This window comes from Miniopterus schreibersii, assembly GCF_964146895.1.
Source record: "Miniopterus schreibersii genome assembly, chromosome: 3".
Lineage (NCBI taxonomy): Eukaryota > Metazoa > Chordata > Mammalia > Chiroptera > Miniopteridae > Miniopterus > Miniopterus schreibersii.
The window spans coordinates 76,091,200-76,114,804 of record NC_138103.1 but is presented as its reverse complement, the minus strand read 5'-3'; the positions used below and the strand labels follow the sequence as shown (position 1 = coordinate 76,114,804).

Genomic DNA, 23,605 nt, shown 5'->3' with positions numbered 1-23,605 from the left:
CATCCTGTAGACCAGGGATTGGCAAGCTATGGCCAGTGGAACAAATCCAGCCTCCTACCATTTTTTGTAAATAAGGTTTTATCGAATGCACACATGCCCATGTATATATCTTGTGGCTGCTTTTGCACTATAGCTGCAGAACTGAGTAGTTGCCAAAGATACAGTATGGTTCATAAAGCCTACAGTTTTACTATCTGGCCCTTTACAGAAAAGAATTTACTCACCCCTGATCTAGACAGCGGGCAGCCAAAGCAGAACTTTGGGATCATTAATGAGCTAGCCTAGGTGGACATTCTCAAGGGGAAGGGGCGGACTGTGGCACACAAACAAGTTAGGATGTAAGTCAAAATAGTACAAACATAAGGCTAAGTGCTAAAACCGGTAGCAGTATTGGGAAAGAACAGAAAAGCAAGAGATATGAAATGAAATAATCTATAGGCCTGTGCTGAGGGAGGGCAAAGCAGAAGTCAACAATGGTTCAGGCTGGTTCACTGGGAAATCGTGCTTCACGAACAGACAGAAAAACCAGAAATGGGGAAACAGTGAGCTCAGTGTTTCACATGTTATATCTATGGTTACAGTAGATCTCCCAAGTGGGAATAAAAGATCTCCAGGGAGGCATATGAAAGTCAAGCCAGGTTTAAGAGCTGGATTTTGTTAAGTGGAGCTAACAGCTAGAGCTGGGACAGAAGTCAGGCCAATGGTGCAGGGAGCACACAGAAATAAGGTCAAAGGACTAATCACAGAACTCGGGGTGGGCTGCACTTTGATTGAAGGTGCTGGAAATAAAGTCAATGAAAGAGGAAAAGAGAGATATTACAAAAACAGGAGTTAAGCTAGTAAATGAGACAGATTCAAGAAGGAAGGGTGAGCACCAGTATCAAATGCTGATGCTATATTGCCATTGCTGATACTGAACGTATCAGTAAGTGACTTTAAATGCAAAGGCAATGCTGCTTTTTTGTGTGCGTACATACGTGCTGATCTGCAAAGAAAACCCTCAAGATGAATGAAAGATAATGCTTTTCTTTCATTTACAGCTGGTCCGCTGCTGACTTTTATAGAGACTTTCATTTTGACTCCAACGCATATGGGCGTCTTCTGGAGACTCTACTGACAGAGTAGGAGGTGATGAATCAGGACGTTCCTCTAAGACAGAGCTTTGAAAGGACAGTGGTGGCATCGCTTATAGAGCTGCGTGCAAATGTGGCTTTCACTGTGGGGCGGGGCTGGCTTCCTGCGTGTGACCTGGGCAGTTGCGGGACCTCCCTCGAGCAAGGGCCCTGCACCGATCTGAATGCTCTGCTCCTGCTGTCATGAAATTCTCAGTGTTCTTTTGAAGGAGTAATCTGCATTCTCATCTGACACCGGGCTATGCAAATTATGTAGCTGGTCCCGTGTGGGTGTTCTACTCTAGAATTAAATAAATTCATAATATTACAGAGGTTTAGAAAAATTGGATTCCTCGCTTACTTCAGCTTTCACTCATTTACATAGGGATCCTACGCTTTTTAAAATGTCCATGTTTGTGCCCTTTGGAAGTAGAACTTGGAAGCTACCATAGTATGTTCAGTATTTTCCATGAACAGTTCTATGCTCCCTGGCATCTGTGTAGTTATCAGGTAGGAAATTATTAAGTATAGGGTGGTGCTAAAACAGGATATCAATACCTCACTTTCTGCTTGGAAATAGAATCCTGCAACCCAACTTCAGTGTGTTTACCTTCAACTAGTGATTCAGACCTGAAGAACCACTACAAGAAATAATGTCCTTCCAACATTGGAAATATCGGTGATTCAGGTGTCATTGATTTGGTATATTAAATGGTCTGACACTGCACCAAGATGGCTTTAAACATCAGTGATGTGGTTCATTGAATTTTTAAGTATTAAATGATGAGAAGGTTTTGTCTTTCCAAATCCCTTCCAGTCATTCTCACTACCTTAAAGAAAGAAGACTTAATTGGTCTTTCACATCTCTGTCTTTCTTGCCAACTGCTATTTTAAACAGAGAGAGAGCAGACAGACCTCAGGCTCAGAGTCCTTAGCAGGTTATAGTATCTAGCTTGAATCTATTTAGCCTTTTTAAATTGTATTTTAAAATTATCTTCTATGTATTATAAATGGCACAGGGTTTCAATTTACATTAGGATATAAAGCCATATTTTTAAACATAAGAGCCTTTAAATAAAAATGTAAACCCACCAAAAAGTATTAAATACAAAACAGTTCAAATGATCCATGTAAGTACCTTAAACTGGGAAGGTGACACAGGGATGACCGCACTAGGAATGACACTGCTCTTGTTATTAGCAGAGGGCTTTATTAAAGGAAGCGGGGTTCCATTCAGAGGAGAGCCCCCGCCTTCTGCCTCGTGCGTCATCAGCCTCCAGTTCATATATGTTTTAGTTATTACTACCATAAATCATACGCTGTTCTGTTTGGTGCTCTCTCAATAGAAAGTCATAAAAAAAATCACCCTGCACAAAATAAAGCAAAGTAAAACAAATACTATAAACCTAAAGAAGGTAAACAAGCAGAAATGATAATCCAAGTAACCTTATTAGTCAGAAAATTGCTTACTTCAAAAGGTCAGCAATGCACATTCACCATTTATAAATACAAATGTAAAATCAGCTACATAAAAAAGGGGGGAAAACCATGTACCCTACTAATAATAATATACAGAGGAAGTCCCTTTATTTTAATCAGCTAATTTAATCAGAAGACTATCTCATAAGGGTAATGGAAAGGAAATTGGTTGGTTTGAAATCACCACCACATAAAAATGGATATAGATTGAACTACAGACAAAATATTTACATTAGAATAACATTTAAATGTTAAATGTCTTCAAAAAGGTTTCCTATTATTCAATTTTAGTTATTCTGAGGATCTACTTTGGAGACATGGTGCTTAGTTTCTGCCAGTTCAAATTTCTTCAAATTGTCATCCTAAAAAGGAACTATGGAGGGTGTTTTTTATGTGTTTTTCCCCCAAATTTCTCAAAATTTTGGCATTTCTTTTATAAGCATAATTCTTGGTGTATAATTTAACAACTAAGAATTCTGAGATAAGGATTAGTCATCAGAGTTTAACAAGGTAGTTATTCAATAAGTTCCTAAGAATCATAAACATATTTAAATGTTTTTCAGAAATACAACAGGTGTAAGTCATTTTCAAGTATAAACTAAATATTATTAAAATGCATATATTTAACAAATTAGTGACACTATCACATAGTGGTTCATCAAGATATACTAAAGTCAAATTATACCAGTCTAGGTGTGTGCAAACCCACCCAGAACACATACACACACACACACACACACACAGTCATGGTGACAAAGTCCACATAAATGGTTAATCATTGAGTTTAAAATTTCTTCTCACTATGGCAATCATGCACAACATCATCAGGACGTCTAGGCTGGAAGAGCATGGATCTCCCCAGGTGTTCAGCATAAGACGCACAGCAATGGAAGGGAGGTTTCTTAAACAACAAATTTTTACTAAATATAAATTATACAGGTGGCGCTTGCAAATGTAAAGATGGATGCACGTGGAAGTTCCTATTTTTTAAGAGGTTACAATCCATCTACACAGTCAAAACACAAGCATGAGATTGAAAGGATCATGAGATAAAAAGTGCCAAATAAATGGCAAATCTCACCACGTAAAATCAGACAATTTGGCCCTGTAAATATTTGTTCTTGCAAACCAAAAAGTCAAGCCCCTAATCCCAATGTTTTCATTTTCTCTCCTCTCATTAAACCTCACGTTTTATTTATGATGTTTTGCCCGCCCCCCCCCCCAAAAAATCTCAGAAATGCCATTTTGAAGAAGAAAGAAAGATAGCTTTTACGCCTGGTCCCAGAGATATTTCCATTCTAAAAGCAGATATCTTGCTAAGTCAAAGAGACTATTCCATAATGAAAGGATTGTCATGAAGGCTGGCAGACTAATAGAAGATTGTTTTGAGGTAAGATGGGCTCTGGTCCTCCTATCTGGCCACCCGGTCATTAGCAGTCAGCCTGTGAGTCAGGCCAGCTCTGGTTACCAAGCAGTTTGCTGCTCTGTTGCTTAGTGACTTGAGCCTGCAGACCATCATTTCCAGCTGGCTCTTCTGGAACCAAACCTTTATAGATTTCTGACTTGATCTTTCTCTTTAGATCTCAAGCCTTTCATGCCCTTTTCCCTGAATTGTTGAAAATAAAATTAGCCTGATTGGTTTTACTTTTAGGTCAGTCTTACTTAAAAAGTCCTCTGAATCAGACGTATATTTATCCTAATCATAAACATATTTTCATCAGAAAAAAAGGATCTCTACATTCATATAAGCCACATATGTGAACAAAGAAACTGAGATTTCATACTCAGAAAGAGATCTGTCCCTACCACCATTTTGGAAAATCACTGAGCATTCCTTATTGTCGCTTTGATATTCACGCAGTGTAAAGTAATAAATGTGAATGTGCCTTTTAGTCCAAAGGGGGGTAGTGTTGAAAAAGCACAGAATGAAGAGTTAGTCACACCTGGGTTCAAGTTTTAACTCAACTACTTTCATCTCTGCAGAACTGAATGATCTTAGGTATACAACAGTTCTTCTGGGCCTCAGATTCTGCGTATGTAAAGTACAGATAATAATACTTAAACTGAAACTTGTTTTGAAGGGTTGATGTACATAGAGGACCTGACACGTAGCAGGAGCTAAGTCATTAATAGCTACATTATAATAAATTTAAGGCAGTAAAGTTATGTTATGAACCTAAAGTTTTGATTCCAAAATGAAAGCAGATAATTCCTTCTCATATAAACTCCAGATCTTGCTTTGAGAAGTACTTCATCTGTAGTAGCCAGAAATCATGTGTCCTTAAAACCGAACATAAAATGATATTTTAAAATCATTGGTGGGGGTAGGTGGAGGTGGGCAAAGGGGGGACAAAAGGGGACAGAAAGAGCCTTTGCTTTGGGCAATGGGCACACAATACAGTGTGCAGATGATGTTTTGTTGAGTCTTACACTTGAAACCTGTATGGTTTTGTGAACCAATGTCACTCCAATAAATCCAATTAAAAAAAACTGTATATACAGTAGCAGAGACTGATATGATAAAATAATATATAATTGAAGATACAGTAAAAGCATTTTAAAGTAGAATTTTTATTATCTATAGATATTCACATTTCCTACCTAAACTCTTGGCTTGTAGATGGTGTCCTAGAATGAAAGCCACCAGTACTTGAATGCCCTGTTTATGAGTCACAGAATTATGAAAGAATTATGTCCCCTTTTTTACCTATGTGGCATCACTCACAAGAGCAAGTTGGAACTTGTTTTAAATTACTTATGTTAAGTGTACGGTAGTTTGTTATCACTTTGCAAATTTAATTAGTCATTTCTTGACTTGTAAATATCAAATGCCTTTATAACCATATGACTTATGAATAGAGTCTACAATTCAAAGAGTTGAGTAACTAAGGTCAAATACTAAGTGGCCAGCAGAGCTGGAAATACGTGACTTCAAACTACATTAAATCCATCACAGCTTTAAAACAGGATTTTTTTCAAAAGCAAAAACATTAAAAAACAATGAAATAATTTTGTTGCACTGGTGATATTAAAGCTTCTTCCTGAAACAATTACTTGAAGAACAATTTTGGTAGTTTCCTGCCTAAAAAAAGTGTTGAAGCTCATTTAGTTATCTTCCCTCACAGGAGTTTGCTATTTATAAAGAAATTTATACAAAGAATAACTTTTAAAATTAAAGCCATGATTTAAAAATTATTTTAATGAACTTTGAGATTTAATTTTTAATTTTCTTCTCATTCAACATTTCTAGCACATTTACAAGAAAGACATTTTGCTTGGAAGTATTTTCATCACTAGCAGCAATGGCTTCTGCTGGTTATCTTTGCTTTAAGGTAAATGTCAAAGATCACAGGAAGTACACACACATCATAAGCTGCCCAGTCATTTCAATATTGTCTTCATCTTTCCTTTGTAACTATTTGTCGCATGTTTTTACCTTTGCAATTTCTTTCTTTTTTAAAAATCCTCACCTGATGGTATGTCCATTGATTTTAAAAGAGGAAGAGAGAAAGAGAGAGAGAGAGACAGAGACGGAGAGGGAGAGGGGGAGAGAGAAACATCGATCGGTTGTCTTCCATATGCGTCCCGACCAGGGGTCAAACCCGCAACCTTTCGATGTATGGGATGACATTCCAACCAACTGAGCCACCCGGCCAGGGCGACCTCCAAATTCTTTAAATGGATGGATTTCTCCTTTATAGTTGCTAAAGGTTAACTTCAAGAAATGTTTAGTATGCTTCTTTCTTAAACAACAACTATAAAAGCAACTACAGTAGCTAAAGAAATTATCACCCAAGAAAGTAAAATTATGCTTACTTCTAAACACAAGCAATTTTATATTTAGTGCCAATGCCTTGTAAAGAGAAACTTATAATAAGCAAAAAATATGGCCAAAAACATTACCTAGCTCCTTAAAATTTTTTAGGATTTTCTAAAAGTGTCCTAAAAGAGGCCTTTCAAAACTCCACCCAAAGAAACTAGTTGTTTGAGGATGTTATGAAGTCCTTCTACTTTGGATGTGTTAAAAACACACGTGCATGCACAGAAATTATAAACATTAAGACACCTGAGTATTATCTGGATACCACCTTACCCAAAGAAGCTCTATTGCCTAATTTCACCTAGGATACTTGCCTTAATTTAGTGCATAGAACACAGTGTGAATTGAGGAGAAAACCTGAAAAATATAAAGATCTTCCTGACTGTTTGATTTTCTTCACCAGAGATTCCACTGAGCTTGGAGTTTCTGCAGACATCAGAAGGAATCCCTACTCAGATGAAAACAGAGTCCTATCTATAATCACTAGACTACAAGGTACAGGATACTAAGTAAAACTGTAAAACAGTTGTGAAAAGCATGGACAGGACAGGGTTCTAATCTAACACACAGCAGCAAGCATGTTTAATAAACATCAGCTAGTGATATAATTATTGTTAATAAACATTGAGGGAAGCAGAAGGGAAATGTGCTAAAGATTTTGGAGAAGCAGCAGATTATCTCCAGTTGGGGGCACAAGAGGAAGCTCTCAGGAAGAGAAGGATTTGAAAGACATGTGGAATGGGAGTAGGCAAAGAAGAGGCACCAAGTCCTATGGCTGTGCCTCAGCAACATCTGTCCTTCCTGGCTTCTCCAGTCCCATGAAACTGACATACACCCATCATTCCTGAGAACTCTTATTCCTGTGAACATATATTCTCTTTGGTCCATCCATCTACAAACAACTTGGTAGGGTAATCATCTAAAAATTTAAACATGATCCTAAAAATGCAAACAGACCAAGACTGGCATAATGGACACACACACACACACACACACACACACACACATAGTGCATAATAAGGAATATATTAAAGTTTTGGGTTTTTTTAATATCTTTATTGATTTCAGAGAGAGGAAAGGAGAGGGGGAGTGAGATAGAAACATCAATGATGAGACAGTCATTGATCGAGCCCACAACCCAGGCAACTGGGGCAACCTGGTGCCCTGACTAGGAACCGAATCCCGATCGCCTGGATCCTAGGTTGGCGCTCAACTGCTGAGCCAGGCAGGAATATACTAGTTTATAATGACATTAAGTGCCTATCTTTGGGCAACAGACTATAATTTACACACAAATATACTTAATAAAACCACAACAAGTAGACACTATTACCATTCCCGAGAAATTTGGTAACAGGGAAATTGAGGCATATGTTAAGTAACTCGTTCAAAATCACACCAGTAGTAAGTGGAAAGTAAGAATTTACATTTAAGTAGTCGTGCTTCTGCTTAGATGCTTTCTGTACAAGTCACACAGCATCCGGAGTATTGTGTCCATTCAGTACCCTACTCTTTAAATGGGCCAAGACAATCCAAATGAAGCCTGGATAAAAACCACAAAGATCAACCTGGTAAATCACATATAAAGGTGAAATAACTTAGGATGTTAATAAAAGTGAAGACTTTTCTAAAAAGCATGCTAACATTGAAAATATTGATTACTGGGTATATCAAGAATGATAGAACAGGGCCCTGGCTCTCTGGTGAGTAACTCCAAGCTGCATTATAGAAGAGAGGAGAGATCCAAGCTGTGGGATTTTGAAAGAAGATCTTGGACCCTACCGACGGTTACAGAGAAGACTTCAACTGTGTATTAGGAAGGACTCCCCAATCAATTTTGTCAAAAAACATAATTGCTCTGTATGATTCTCATCCAGGAGGTATGCAGAGATAGTAAAGGACTGGTCATCATGGATGTTATTCTATGAATTCAACTATGGGATGGAGGGTGAACCTGGTAGCCTCTAACTTACTGTGTCTGAGGTGGGCTAGCTGTTCACCAGATCTGTTTTTCCTTATACCTAGGAACAGATAAGATAGGTTTCCCAGCCTCCTACGCAGTTAGATGTGGCCATAGAACCAAGTTCCAGCCAGGGAATACTAGTGTAAGTGAGGTGTATACTTTTTGGCCTGCCTCATAAAAACTCACACATGCCATCTTCCATGGTCTTTCCCCCTGATTCAGCTGAGCCTAACAATCTCGAAAATCATGTGTTACAAATAGCGGAACCACAAGATGGTAAGACCCCATGTCCATGAAGCACCCCAGGGCATGCTACCTCCCCATGAGAAGCAGCAGCAATAGATAACCATTTACCGTGTCAATGCACTGGGATTTGGAGAGCAACCTGCCTGCCTTAACTAACACAGGTGCCTTCCAATATGATCTCCTTTTTCCAACTAGAGTGTAAATCATTTGAAACCAAAAAACTGCTCTTGTTCAACTTTGTGATCCATAGGTACAAATGAAACATTTAAAACTCAGTAGGTATTAAATGTATGCACATCAAATGAAAGGGAAATCAGGTGCAAGAACCAACATTCTGAGGCAGAAACACGCCAGGTGGGTATTTAAATGCTGAAATGACTGGCCACCTAATTTAGAAGGAGCAGATTTGAGCATGGTGGGAGTAGCAGCCAACATTCAGAACAATTTGGAATAGTGTTTTTAAATTATCTATAGTGTTATAAAAGCGCAGATGAGATAATATGTGTCAAAAGATACCAAGATATCTGTGGATATTATAAAAATCTTGGAACTCATTGAACCAATGTGAAAAATGGGAGGTACTCTTTCCGACTCCCTTGCTGAATGCTTTTAGTCCATGAGGACTGTTGTTTTCCTTTGAGTTACTGAGAATTGATATCCTGATTTTTATTTTTCATTTCCATTGCTCTTTTGATGTCTCCCTGATCTGGCCGAGAACTGACATACCAAAATGAAATATCGGCAGAAAGTGTGCTCTTGGAGTCTCTCCAAACAGCACCAGAAAAGGAAGTGCCAGAAATTTCAGAAGAAAGCCTGTTTTCATGAGATTTCCTGCCTTCATTACATCTCAACATGCCCAAATAGTTCAGATAACCTTCAGATGAACTCTAGGTTGCTTCACTCAGATTGAAATCAAGCAGCTGAGTTGACGCTTATCCATTCAACAATGGGTACAATTTAGGAACACTAATTTTTTTAAAAAAGGAAAATAAAAGCAATCTCAACGGAAAGGGATACCAAAACCTGGGCCTGACTCTTGAACTCTAGCCAGTTTCTCTGCTCTGGCACCTGACCCCTGGTTTCAAGCCATCCCTCTTCCTCAAAGCATCTCTGTGTTTATCCGTGCTTTTCATTCACTGATTTTTGCTGACAAAAATTTTCAACAATATCTTCCTCAGAGAAAAGTCACCATTTTCCCATAATTTCTTTTTTTAAAAGAATATATACTGATTTCAGAGAAAGGAAGGGAGAGGGAGAGAGATAGAAACATCAGTGATGAGTCATTGATCAGCTGCCTCCTGCACACCCCCTGCTGGGGATCGAGCCCGCAACCCGGGCATGTGCCCTGACTGGGAATCGAACCATGATCTCCTGGATCCTAGGTCCATGCTCAACCACTGAGCCATGCCCGGCTGGGCCCATAATTTCTTTAGGCCTGAAAAATTCAATGTTCATTTTACCCCTCCTATGAGCATTATATCTAACTAAACTTAGAAATGCCATCTAGTTAAAATCGTGGAGAAAATAAGAATACTTTCCCAATCAGAGATCTAACTATTTAAAATTAAAATTCTGAGGTCAGATATTTCTTTGGTCAGGACATGCCTTTTATTTCCTTTGTCATCCATTTTCATCTGTGACATTAATACATTCCTGGATATGGCCATGTTGTTGGTGCAGATTTTGATTCTCCCTACTGGCTACTTCTTTCTTAGAAGTCTTATTTCTGTTTTGTTTTCTTTCCACTCCTGGCATACTCTGGTTTTCCATAGAAAAAACCTACATAAAAATCATTCATTCATTTTCTCAACTAGCATGCTCATTATTTCTTTCTGTTATACCTGTTTTTATCATAATTAATATTCATTTTACCACTACCTAAACTTAACCGTGTGCATCACAGAGCCCTCTCTCTCTGATCATAGCCTAGAATTGCTTTTTCTGGGACAGAAACCCCATAATAAGCTCACACAATGGTTTAGCTTAATATTTGTTTTGACAAGAGCATGAAAATGCCAGGAATCATCTAGAATAATTTATGGGAGCACACACTTAAAACAAATTTACCCATTACAAAAAAGATGGAAATATTCAGAAGGAAAATTAAAATATTGACACAATATTCAAAGAACCCAAATTCAAACAATACAACATGACCAAGTGGCAGCCTGCAACTTTCTGCACAGAATCCCTAAACCCTTGCTTTCCTTTGGAAGGCATATTTGAGATTACAGACATCTTAAAGTCAGTAGTGAGGAGGGGTTTTACAGGAACACACCATTACACGCATGCACACACTATACACATCTCTGTTCAACCGGGGATCATGCAGAAAGGAGAGCAAATTATAATTTTCCTCCTTTCCTTTTTGGTCCTTTCTTTCCTAGGCTGTTGGAGAGCCTGGCAAGGGGCATTAGCTTAGGAAATCAAAGAAACGCCACCCCATCAGGATGGGAGTAAAACCGCATTCTTAAAGACATCTGGAAGGCAATTTTCTTGCAGGAACTTGCCATAGGAATTGAACTTTGAGAACCACCCACCTCAACGGCTCCTATTACTAATCTCAAGGCTTCCCGCCCGACTTGGACATCTGCGGGATTTATCGCTAAGGCGCGTAGCTTAAGATAAATCACAGGTGAGAGGAGATCATGGCACTCCCTCCCCACCCCTAACGTGGAGGCGGGAGAAGCAAAGCCATGGGGGGAATGGCCACCATGCCCGACCATCCGTGCCAATCTTACCACGTATGTGCCACCGTGAAACGCCGCTGCTTGGGGATGTTGCTGCTGAGAAGCATCCTGCGCAGGAGCCGGGGGGAGTTTCTGGGAGAAATCACCGGGGAGAGCCTGGGAGAAACGGATTTCCTCGCCGGCTTGGACTTCTCGTGCTGCAACAGGTTCTCCCGCAAGGATTTCACCAGGTCCTCGTTCAGCCAGGGGTTGGGGCAGTGCGGATTATCCACTTCGGGCACGGTTAAGGTGTCCGGGCTCGTCGCCTGCTGAGCCATTTTTCCCGGTCAACTTTGTACAGTTGGCAAGGATCCAGGGCAACGTGGTTCCCTGGCCGCCTTCCAGCGCTCGCTCGGCTCCGAGTCCGGGGAGACGGCCAGGGGAGCGGGTGGGCTCCGCGGCCTCGGGCTCCGGCTGGGGCTCGGGCTGTCTCCCGGGGCGACGGGCCGGGCGGAGGGGGGCGCGCTGCTCCGCCGAGGCCGGGCCAACGTCACGCTCCCGGCGCTCCCGCCCGGGCGGCGCGGGGCCGAGCGCGGCGGAGGAACACGGAGGGGGCGGCGCGCGGAGAGCGGCCGGCGGGCGAACTAGTGCGCGCAGCGGCCCGCGCCGCGCCGCTTATGTACCGGGGGCGGGGAGGGCTCAGCCGGGCCGCCGCCGCCCGCCGGCGTCTCCCCGAATCCAGGGGAAGAAGAACTGGAGCTTGACCTTCCTCTCCAGCGGGGGCGGCGGGTCTCCCTTCAGGCCGAGCTCCTGAGAGCAAACTGCCGGCCCTTCGGTTCTCACGAGCGGAGGGAAAACGGGCGCTGGCGAGACAGGGGGAACCGTCCCCCTGCCGCGCAGCTCAGCCTCGGGCACCCTGGGCATCTCCCGGGAATAAAATGGGCTCTCTGTGCCCCCTTCCTGCCCAGGCAGAAACCGAACTGAAGCTTTTAAATACCGCACGAGGAAAACATTACAGGTTGCTGCTGTTGTACAAACTTGCTAATCGTGGCCCTGCCAAAGCCGGAGACTCCACTAGTTACGTCCACAAAGGGTATTGGGTGTCTCTGCATTTCAACGAATGGCCCTCCAGAGAGACGTTGTTTTCATAAGAGGAGTTAAAAATGATTTTAAAGTTTCAGTTCTTTCTTACGGTATGTGCAATTTTATGAATTCAACTACTAGCTGCTTTTTTTTTTTTAATCCTCACCTGAGGATCTTTTTTCCATTGCTTTTCAGAGAGGCGGGGGGAGAGAGAGAGGGGGGGAGAGAGATTTTTGGGAGAGCGACACATGGATTGGTTGCACCCAGAGGGGCCAGGGACCAAGCCTGCCAGGGAGGCACGTGCCCTTGGCCAGAATGGAACCAAGACCCTTCAGTCTGCAGGCTGACGCTCTACCCACTGAGCAAACCTGCTAGGGTTCTTAGCGGCCTTTCGCTCTAAGATTTTCATTGGTGATCAAATAGCTTAAAGGAACTAATTCAGAGGCGGTTTAAAATAAAAGTGAAGAAATTATTTTTTTGCCTGTTTACTTTGCTACTGGAAAAAGTTTTTTTAAGTGTCACAATAATTCAAGTAATTGAGTGATAAAGCCTGTTAAATCATATATTATAAATTATATTATACACCAGAAGTGCAAACAGTTTAGAACTAGACTGGAAGGAAACTCAAACCTTTGACTAGAGATGACCCAGCAAGACTAGTGATGCTACAGACAGTTCAGGATTGAAATCAAATCACATTTTTCAGGGTCTATGAATATTTTTATTTTCAAAAGCACAGTAACTTAAGAAGGAGTTATAAAATGCATCCAGATAAAATGGAGACTGGAATAGTTTGATCCAGTTATTGGGAGGGAATGTCTGTGATTACTATTAGGTCCATCCTAAAAGATTCTCCTAGCTCCCTCCCTAGTTGTTCCACCTTAAGTTTTAATTACTTGTGTTTAAAATGTTATGGAAAAGGATACTCTGAGGTTCTGAAGCACAGTCACCACTTGATGGATCTATAATAATTTAATGAGACATGTCTGCCATGACTTGATCAGAAAATGTGCTATGCAAATATTCAAATTTTTAAAAATCAGGCTGTAATTATTCTTATTCAGGAAGAATTTTCATCAGTACAAAAGCTTTCATCATTAAGGGGCACGGTCCCCTAGTTTAAAGAATATGTATATTCTTTAAAACAAGTAGCCAATTTCTTTAAAGTGGGCAGAGGGCCTGACAACTGCATCAGGAGATGTGCGAACCAGGAGTGTAATGCTTTCCCTCAGGGAGCTTGTAATGTAGTGGCTTAATGGGAAGGGCTGGACAATGCTCAGGAAAAGACACCAGAACACCTGAAAAGTGCTATTATCAGGTGCAGAAAAATATAATGAAAATGCTATGCATTAGGGATGAAGGAACGGTGGAGTGGAGTAACGTCTGAAGAAGGGGAGGGTCAAAGATTAATGGAAAGGAGGGTAAGAAAGAAATGCAGGCCAGAATGTGCAAATAAAGAAGTCAGCAAGTTTTGTTTGTTTTTTGGGAAAAAAAAAAAAAGGCCCAGGAGTCAGTAGATACGAAACTTGTTCAGGTTTATGGAAATAAAAATCCAGATAACAGGATAAACTGAGGGAAACAAACAGTAGGCAGTATACTGACATGACATTAAAAATTAGAAAACTTTCATACTTTCTAAAAACATAGTTCCATTCAAGACACATTTGTGGGCATTTCTTTTGTGCTATGCACTATATTGAGTGCTCTAGGATATTTAAAGAATAGCTTGATGCTGTCCCTGTCCTCTGGGAGTTTATAATCTAGTAAGATAGATAAAATATAAAACAATCGACACGACAAATTATAGCCAAAGTACCCAGAGGAGAGCCTGGAAGCTGGAGATGTTTAAATGTCTGGCTTTAAGGAGAGAAAAGTGATTCTCTGTGACAAAACAAAAGACTTTATCTGATTAAGAATGACATGGGCCATATACTGGGAAATGCATTGCGTTCAGGGGATTCCAGGTGCCAGTTCTTACTTTCAGTGACCTCTGAGGAGGAGTAAACTATTTACAAGCTTGTGTTCTCATAAATAGCATGTCATGTGGATGCTCAAAGAGACCGTACACTTTGTTGACAATCACAACTAAGCTAAAACAGAAGATATAACAATATTCCATTAAAAATTCATTGAGGGTTGTGGTTAAACATAGAACAAAACTGAACAAAGGAATTCTGCAACTCTCCCATTGCTTCCATACATGTCAAAGCTTTCTACTCTAGAGCCAAATTGGCTGCCCCTTTACGGGGTCCCGTATCCTATCATGATTTGTTTAATTTCCTTATGTCTACAATTATCTGCCTGAATCCCCCACCAAATGATATATAGCAAGAATGCAACTTTTCGAAAATAAAATTAATTTTGTTTTGAGAATTCTTTGCCACCTCCTTGACAAAACTTGAAACACCCCACTGTGTTTCAAAATCAGGCCTGAAAATCACTGCTTTAGAGGCATGAATTGTAAAGTTCTGAACGTAACCAAAGGTGGGTGAGGTTTGGATAAACTGGCAATTTTCTCTATAATAATGCAGAGGGTCAGAGGAACTCTTCCAACAAAAACACTATGTACACATCTTGCCCCTTTTATTTTTTTAAACAAAATCTCTTTAAAATTACCTGCCAGAAACTTTTCTGAAAAACACAATACTATAAGTGACAGCCAAATAAGGCCTGAGGTCTTATCAAGTGGAAATGTGAAAGTGGGGGGAATGTTTTGATAACGTCACCCATACCTAGGACAGCAGATAACATCTTTTAACCTCATAAATGTTTTCCTACCCAGCTTTTTATGGATTTTCAAATTTTGCTTTTTTAGGTGATTCAGAATCATTGACAATATTTATTTAATTATTCATAGGCAGCAAAACAAATAAGAAATAATATTTGCATAGGTCGTGGTACAAGGATGGAAAAGTGTGCCCTCGTCTCGGTGAGAATAAGCAAGGCTGGGTTTCCCTCAGTTGAGAGGGAGCAGTGGTGCAGCTAACTCAGAAGAACAGTAAATTAACATGACTTATGCTTGACTATGGAGTGCATGTACACTTCTTCCAACTCCGTTTTAATGAGGCAAATAGTGTGTGAAAATGAGACTGCGTTTTAAATTGCCCTTAGGACGTGGTCCATGGAAATGATGTGATAGTGTCAGAAATAATGTTGTCTAATAGTTAAGAGGGTGTGTTTGGAACCCAAAAGCTTGTTGTGAACTGCAGCTATAATACTTACTAGCTGTGCTACTTTACTTGTCTGTGTCTTGGGTCCTCACCCCTTAAATAGAATGATAATAATAATAATAGCTCTTGTGTAAGAATGCTGCAAAGATTATATGTGTTAATACGCACGCTGTAAAGTGTTTAAAGAGTGCCCAGTACAGAGTAAACACCCAATTAAGTGAAACCTGCCACTAGCTGATAAAAGGAACTTACAAATATTTACACTTAGTAGATATCAGCTATGTGCCAGGCATTTCCATTTTATTTCGTTTAATTCTTGCAATAACTCTTAAGGTGTTATTTCATTACCACTGTTTTACCGGTGAGGGCTTAAGAGGGTTAAATAACTTTCCCAAAGACATATGGTTCAACAATGCAGAAGTGAGATTTAGTGAGATTTGATTCTATGAAGGGTTGAGGCCTTTTATTTCAACCCTCTACCACCCCACTCCAAAAGGATAGCTGATCCAATATTTAAAATTGATGATAGATATTTCTGTGGAAAATAGTACAAATCTGACTGTGCTGAGCTCTTGCTCTAGTTAACATTAAATTCTGTCCTTGGCTCCACCTGGGCCATACACTGTGACAACCCGTGAAAGCTGCCAAGTCATGAAATTCTTACAAAGGCATGGTATTCAAGTAAGGGCAGCTTGAGGTGGAATTCCTGAGTGGCTCTTTTATTTACATGCCTGTACTCCTTTGCTATGAAGGAGTTTTAATTAAATTTCATGGTAGTTTTCACTTTGCAAAATAATATATCTTCACATTATTTTATTTGAAATCTTTGTTGTGATTATTTTTCATTTAGAATTTATATCATTATAAATTCTGATGATAAAATTATATCATACCTATATGTAAAAGCACATTTGGACATTGTAGAGCAGGGCTTTTCAAATCATCATCATTATTGAACATTTATTAGGTAAGAGGCTGGTTGGCAGAGATTAAAAACAATAAGTATATCTATTTGAAAAGATGCACATAACCCTCCAATAAATAAAATAAGTGATATATATAAAATTAACAATAGAAATAATAGGTGCCTCAAGGGTTTAGAGGAGTAACCAATAACATATATATATGTATATATACATACATATATATACACACATATACATACACGTATATGTACGTATATCAATGTAAAATAATTCAAAGAAGAAGCAGGACTTGTATTAGGCCTTGAAATAAGGTACATGTGGGGGGAAACCCAGCCTTGGGGAGGTAAGAGATTTTGAACTTTTTTTAGACTCATTCCTATGGAAAAATCATTAAAATTTACTTGTGATGTAGGTAAATATTATTTAGAGAGATTTAAATAAGATTAATTAGTGGCAGCCCAGCCAGGCACGGCTCAGAGGTTGAGCATCCACCTAGGATCCAGGGGATGGAGGTTCAATTCCCAATCAGGGCACACGGCGGGGGTGCGGGCTCGATTCCCACTAGGGGGCGTGCAGGAGGCAGCTGATCAATGACTCTTCATTGATGCTTCTCTCTCTCCATCTCCCTCTCTCTGAAATCAAAAAAGATATATTAAAAAAAATTAATTAGCAGCAATATGTACTATAATTTGGAGGAGGAGGATGCTGAAGGCTGTTTATTTCTACAGTGCCATTTCAATATAAATTTGTGCAGAAATGGAAAGAAAGGGGCTTATCATACAAAAACTAGAAGGATTTTTTTCATTGACTATATATGAGCATTCAAGTCAACAGGGAAGTCAAAAATAGATTGGACATTTTTAACATAATCAATTATTCTTTTAATCTAATTAAGTATAGTTCACCTACTTAATCATCAAAAGGCTGCTAATGTAAAAGACTTATCTAAAGTTTATTGAACAAAAGAAATACATCTATCTTGATTTATATTAGATGTACATTTTAAGCATACAATGTGTACTCCTAAGCTCAATTTGTTTTAATAAAAAGATTGAATAGGTTTTTTTCAAGATTATATCTATTTAAATGGCGCTTTTTCGAGATTAAATGTAAATGTTAGGGATATCTCTTTTGAAATAGTCAATATTCATTTAAAAGAAAGGTCAACATACTATACAACCTATAACAGAAATATTAAAACAGGAAAAAACTGGAATATAACTTATATCAGAATCTTTTTTTTCGTTCTGATACATCCACTTGAAAAACTTCCAATACTAGCACAGAACTCCTCTTGATTACTTTGTTAAAATGATCCACTAGAATGCCTTCTCTAAATATTAGCCAAACTTTAATAGAGACAATGGGCTTTGATGGCCACTAATGTTTTAACATATAATATCCTATATTTCTAGGTTTTCTTTTAATGAGAAGAATAGACAAGGCATTCAACTTGGTGACAAAATAACCCCTCTATGCCACTCTTTCTGTAGTAGGTCATCCTCTAGCATCCTGAGTGACTAGGAAGGTCTAAGTGCAAAACAAATGCTCTAGCGGAGGTACTTTGCATCATTATTTAATTGGTCATTACAATACTCTAATGAGATGTGATTTTAAAGTGGAGAAAACTGAGGCACAAATGTTACATAAATCCCTTAAGGTCATATATACCCAGCAGGTGATAGAACAGGGGTTTTAAGCCAGACAGTGCAAGTCCAGAGCCTACGCATGTAACCACTGCACAAACTGCCTTTGTAATTAAAAAATAAGTCAAGTAAACCAATAGAGGTACTCAGCAAAATGAATTCACATAACTTGATATGTGCAAATCTAATCTCACTACAAAATATCTGTTACAACAGTTTTTGTTTCTTTTCTTTTTTTTCAAACTATAAGAGAAAGTTTATGTAGAAAGTCACAGAGGTAGAAGAAGTGAGCAGTGGAAAAAGTGAGCCAGCTGAGTTGCGTGGGCTCAGGGAACAAGTTACAGAGGCAAGAGAAGGGCCGTTGGAGTTTAAGAGAAAGAGAAAGGCAAGGAAAATGCACCTGGGGAAAGGGGGTGTGCTCCACAGAGAGAGCTGCCAACAGTTTGTGAAGTGAAAATATTTCCAAACCCCCATCAATGCCCATAAGCAATGGTACTTTTGAGGCTCTGACAGATACCTCCCCATAACAAAAAGATCTCCAAACTCCCCCCAATTTTTCATTGTATGACAATATACATTGAATGGACCAGTTAACTTTGTCTTTCCCTGTTTTTGTCCACATAATAGACATGTTAACGAACCACATCCAACATGTATGCCCAGCTCAGAGGAATGTAACACAATAGTGAACTACTCAAAACTCAACATTAAGTAACACATTCCTTCATCCCTCTCTTTCAGGCTCTGTGTTCATCCCCCACAGGCCCCAGGAAAGGATTTTTCGAGTCTTTCTCAAATTAGCATAACAGAACTGGAAAGCCTCCCTCTGATCCTGACACACAACATCTGTTTCAGTCATTCTGGGTTTTGGATATGGTTTTATGAGACAAAATAGGACATTTCACTGTGAGTGTCCATAATTCAGAGGGTTATAATTGTAGCTGGCAATTTATTTTCTAAAGTTTAATATATTTAGACATTGACGACTCATAAGCATTGTACTTTTAGGGATAACACTTTTCATACCTAAGTGTAAGGAACCTTCTGAGACCTAGTCATTTTATGTGGGATGCTTTACAAAAGGCATTACAGAAACTGGAGTTTTACTCCCAATTCTATAACTAACTAGCTAAGTCACCTTGAACGAGTTCATTCAACTTCTCTGGGACTCAGTTTTATAGTAGAGAGTCCTACAACTTTGCTAGAATTTTGTAACTTTAAAAAAGAAAAGCATATGCTGTTTTTGCAAGTTTAAGTTGCTATTTAAGAAAAATGATTTTCAAATGCATCCTGAGGCAATACGGTCTCTTCCAGTTACATATAGTGATCATATGTTCCACAGATTTGCTTTAGAAAGAGGAATAGAAAAGATATATTCAATGTTTAAGGAATTGAAAATGAAAAATTAAGGATGCTGCAGTAAGCAGGTGACTTACTAATGCTTTTATGGCCCTAAAAGTTATGAAAATCCTTTCCTAACTAGGTTAAAAAAAAAAAAAATTGTTCTGACATCTGAGTCACAGCTTGGAGACAGAGTGGGAGAGCAATGTCTTAGTTAATTTAATATTTGGAATCAAACCATTGTTTTCCTTCTAAAATAGTGAAACTACCAAGATAGCTATATTCACTCTTACATAAGAAGTCAGATTTTCTAAACCTTCAGAGCTTAACTTACCTTTTAGGCAATAACAGAGACCTCTGTACTCACATTTCACAAAGAGTGCCCACCAAAGGGTACCCAGTTTCAATGAGTGTTGCATGAAGAAAAAAAATGCATTTTGTGATGGAAAAACAAACAGTGGGCTGGTTCAAATACAATTAAATGGGTTTCCTTGCCTCAGGGTCCCTCAGTCTTTTGATTTGCTAATGTGATTTAGGAAAGCAGGTTTGCTTGGCCCTGAATACACCTCTGTCTTCTAGCATGTCCAGAGGTGGGTGTCTCTAGGAACCCTTACCTGGGCTTACTACAAACATCTTGAGGATAGCTGATAGATATTATGAACTTTCTTGGGATTCTGGTATGTTGGGTTTTATTTCCTCTCCCAAACTGTAGTCAAACAGAAATACTTCCTGTTTAACCACGAATACTCCAGGTACTGCCCTGGTACCAGGCTCTTTTAGACTCAACATTATTGTCAAGCTCCTGCTCTGAGGCTAATTCCACTCTCCTCTTCAGTTGGTGCATCTCCCCCGGTAAAAGCCATAACCTTAGCAGAGGCTATGAGAGAGCTGGGTCCATGAGCCTAAATGACAACTCTGCAGACACCATGCTAGTTGGAAGGCTGTGAACAGGCTAAGGGGCCAGAGAAATATTGGTCTACATGGCACTGTTGGTGAGATGTGTGAAGGCAACCAAAGGCTAGACAAGTGCTTTTCAAGCTTTAATGTACCTATGAGTCACCTGGTGACCATGCCAAATACAGATTCTGATTTAGTAGGTCTGGGGTAGCGCTTGAGATTTTGGGTTCCCAAAGCTCCCAGGTGATATGAGCATCCAGGTACTAGAATAAGTAGAGATTGATGCTATTGAAGTCTAGCAAAGGAAGACAATGAACTCGTACCCACTTAATCCTATATCAAATTTATATTCAGCCATTCCTGTAGTGCTTAAATTTGTTGCAGTTTTAATAAATAGTGGATTTTTAACTGAATAACTATCACAAACTATTTTTTCAAATGAGCATGTACACTCTAAGGGATTCAATTCTAAAAGCAAATTTTGCTGTATTAGATCCTCACTTTTAAGGTGAGGCAAAAAAATAAAGATTTAATGTAAGTTGAAACACAAACTCTTTTGCAAGTATCATGAAATTCTTTGCCTATTTTTACATCATTAATTGAAATGAAAAGGCAAACCTTACTTGAGACTGTTTCTGGGATATAATTTAATTAATCTAAAAGCACTTAATTGGGCAATACTATGTGCTGGGTTCTATAGATGTGACATGGATGCTGATCTTTGTGTATCTGGGGACACAAGGTTCATTCTGTGTAAATAGTTAGCAGGATGTTTAGTCTACTGTGTACGAAGCATTATGAAAAACAGTCCTCATCAAGATTTACTACCCTGCTATTGACCTTTCTATCTATTATCTAAAAAATTAATCGAGTGTTTGTGCTCCCATCAACTTGATGCACCTGCATATGTGGAATCATTGTCTAAATATATTAAACTTTATAAAATAAATTGCTAGCTATAATTATGAACCTATAGTTTATAGTCTCATAGTAAATCTATGGATAACTGTATAAGCAAGTATATGCTTTTCTTTTTCCTGTTTTCAATGAAGTGATGCTGAGCTGGCAGTGCTCAAATGATTGCTAAATTGTGTACACTAATCTGCAGTATTCCTAGAGCCATTATTTTTCAGCCCTTATAAAATACAAATACCTATTACACTAATATAAAAACATACATTCTAGCTAGTCTAATAGCCACCATTTATATTCTATAATTATATACGCATTCTATAAAGCCATCCAGTAATTACTTAATTTGTTACAAAGAAAAAACAATTATTTGACAGAGAAATCCTCTAGGTGCACTCATAGTGAACACACTTCAGTCCAAGCACCAGCTGACTCATGATCCTTGCACTTTCGATGCCTGGGATATAGTGAGTGTTCAGCAGGCACCTGCTCAAGGAAGGGAGGGAGAGAGTGAACGGTTTGTGCAGGTGGTTTAGCCTTTTGGGGTGCTTTTAGATCGCTAACAGGCTGAAAGGGCAGTGTGTCCAAATCGGTTTACTCTGATAGACCCACTAAAGGTTTGTAATGTTTTAGAAATCCTATTTCTAGGTATGCTTTCAGTTTTATGAATGGGTTATCTTTAAATTATCCAGATAATGTCAGTTCCATTCTCAATATGAAAATTGTAAAATTCGCCCAGAAATCTAAGGTTTCTATAGACCACCATCCCCAAACTTGACCCTGCTCACAGGTAACCCTTTTATCAGTTGTGTTTATCTTTCTAGACCTCTGCTGTCCATTACAGTAGCCCCCAGCCACATATGGGAAATGTAACTGAGGAACTAAATATTTTTATTAACTTAAATTTAAGTAGCTTTCTGTAGCTAGTGGCTACCATACTGGACAGCAAAACTGTAGACCTCCATGTGATTCTGTGAATAATTATTTGCCTGTAGAAACATATAACTGTTTTCTGAGGGTATTTTTTATAAACCATAGCATCATACTTGATCATTCTGATCATTCCATTATTTTTATCTGATGCATAGTATTACATAGGATGGCTATTTCTCAGTTCAGTTGGCCGGTTTTCTATTGACTGGCACCAGGTGTCCGAGATTCACTATTACAGCCAAAGCATATCCTTGCAAACTCCTTTGTGCACACATTCCAAGAATTGTTTTTATAATAGACATGTAGAAGTAGGATTGTTAAAAAATATAAGCATTTTAATTTTAATATAAACTGCCATATTGTTCTTCAAGGTGGCTGATTCAATTTACACTCCCACCAGCAGTGTTTGAGTTTCCACATTTTCCCCTCAAATGGCCTATGTTGCCATCAATCTCCCTGTTCAAGCTGTCAAAGCCTTTTCCTCCCTTCAAGAATATCTCTTATCTTTTAGTGTGGAAGAAGTTAAGCATATCAATGGCTACCATTAAAATTCACAGAAGTGGGAAGATGTATTTCACTTTGCTTCCAAGTCAATGTTCAATTTTTAGCTTTTTAGCAATTTTTAGTTGAACAAGCATTCCCCAGGAGTGTCTCTAATATGACAATATCTACACATTATAGAAGGCCTTTTCGAAGGAAAAAGCATTAACTTTCTTTTTCAGTAATGTTCTGGCACTACTCAGTGAAATATGTTTTAAATTGCTTTTCCTCTAATAGAGACAGATTGTGCTGAGTGTTTAACCTTCTCGCCTAGCCCTTCTTTTACAGGTTGGTGCATAGTATTTCAATGACTGACCAGGGCCCTATTACTATTTTGTAGAATTTTTTCCTTGGGCAAAATTAATGGTCTAGATAAGGACTGACTTTGTGTGTATGTTTCAATTACTTTAATGCAGTTAAATAATTTTTATTTTTTATTGACTTTATTGGGTGACATTGGTTAATAAAATTCTATAGGTTTCAGGTATACAATTCTACAATATATCATCTGGATTCTGGTCTGACAATAGTGTCACTGAAGAGTCCTCAGATAAAGTTCTGTGTGATGGAAAGAGCACTGACCAAGAGTCTAGTCCTGATTGTTCTGTTACTTGTCCTAGGGCCTCACTCTACAGGTCTCAGCTTCCTTATCTGAAAATGATGGTGATGGAATAAATGACTGCAGAGGTCCCCTTAATTAATAAAATTAACTGTTCCTAAGATAGATCACCCAATTCTTTAAGTATTAGTTAGATTGTGGTAGTATATGAATGACGAGAAGTCATCGGGAATGGTTTTATGTAAAATCAGTACACACTCATTAATATGTGAATCCCGGTGCATATGCTTGGCAAGAGCACATATACTT

The 23,605-nt window shown here is 38.9% G+C and overlaps 1 protein-coding gene across 2 annotated transcripts in view; it reads right to left on the bottom strand.

Annotated features, from left to right (window-relative positions):
• Window positions 1-23,605, bottom strand: part of PDE4D (phosphodiesterase 4D) — a 1,110,805-nt gene that overhangs the window by 573,307 nt on the left and 513,893 nt on the right. Inside the window, exon 1 of one of the 2 annotated variants that reach the window (XM_081131078.1) lies at window positions 11,362-11,858. The exons of the other annotated variant lie outside the window; for it this stretch is intronic. Within the exon in view, the coding sequence (XP_080987204.1) occupies window positions 11,362-11,627 (266 nt within the window). The 5' untranslated portion in view covers window positions 11,628-11,858. Of the gene's footprint in view, window positions 1-11,361; window positions 11,859-23,605 lie in introns of those variants that run through there. 2 annotated transcript variants of the gene reach the window in all.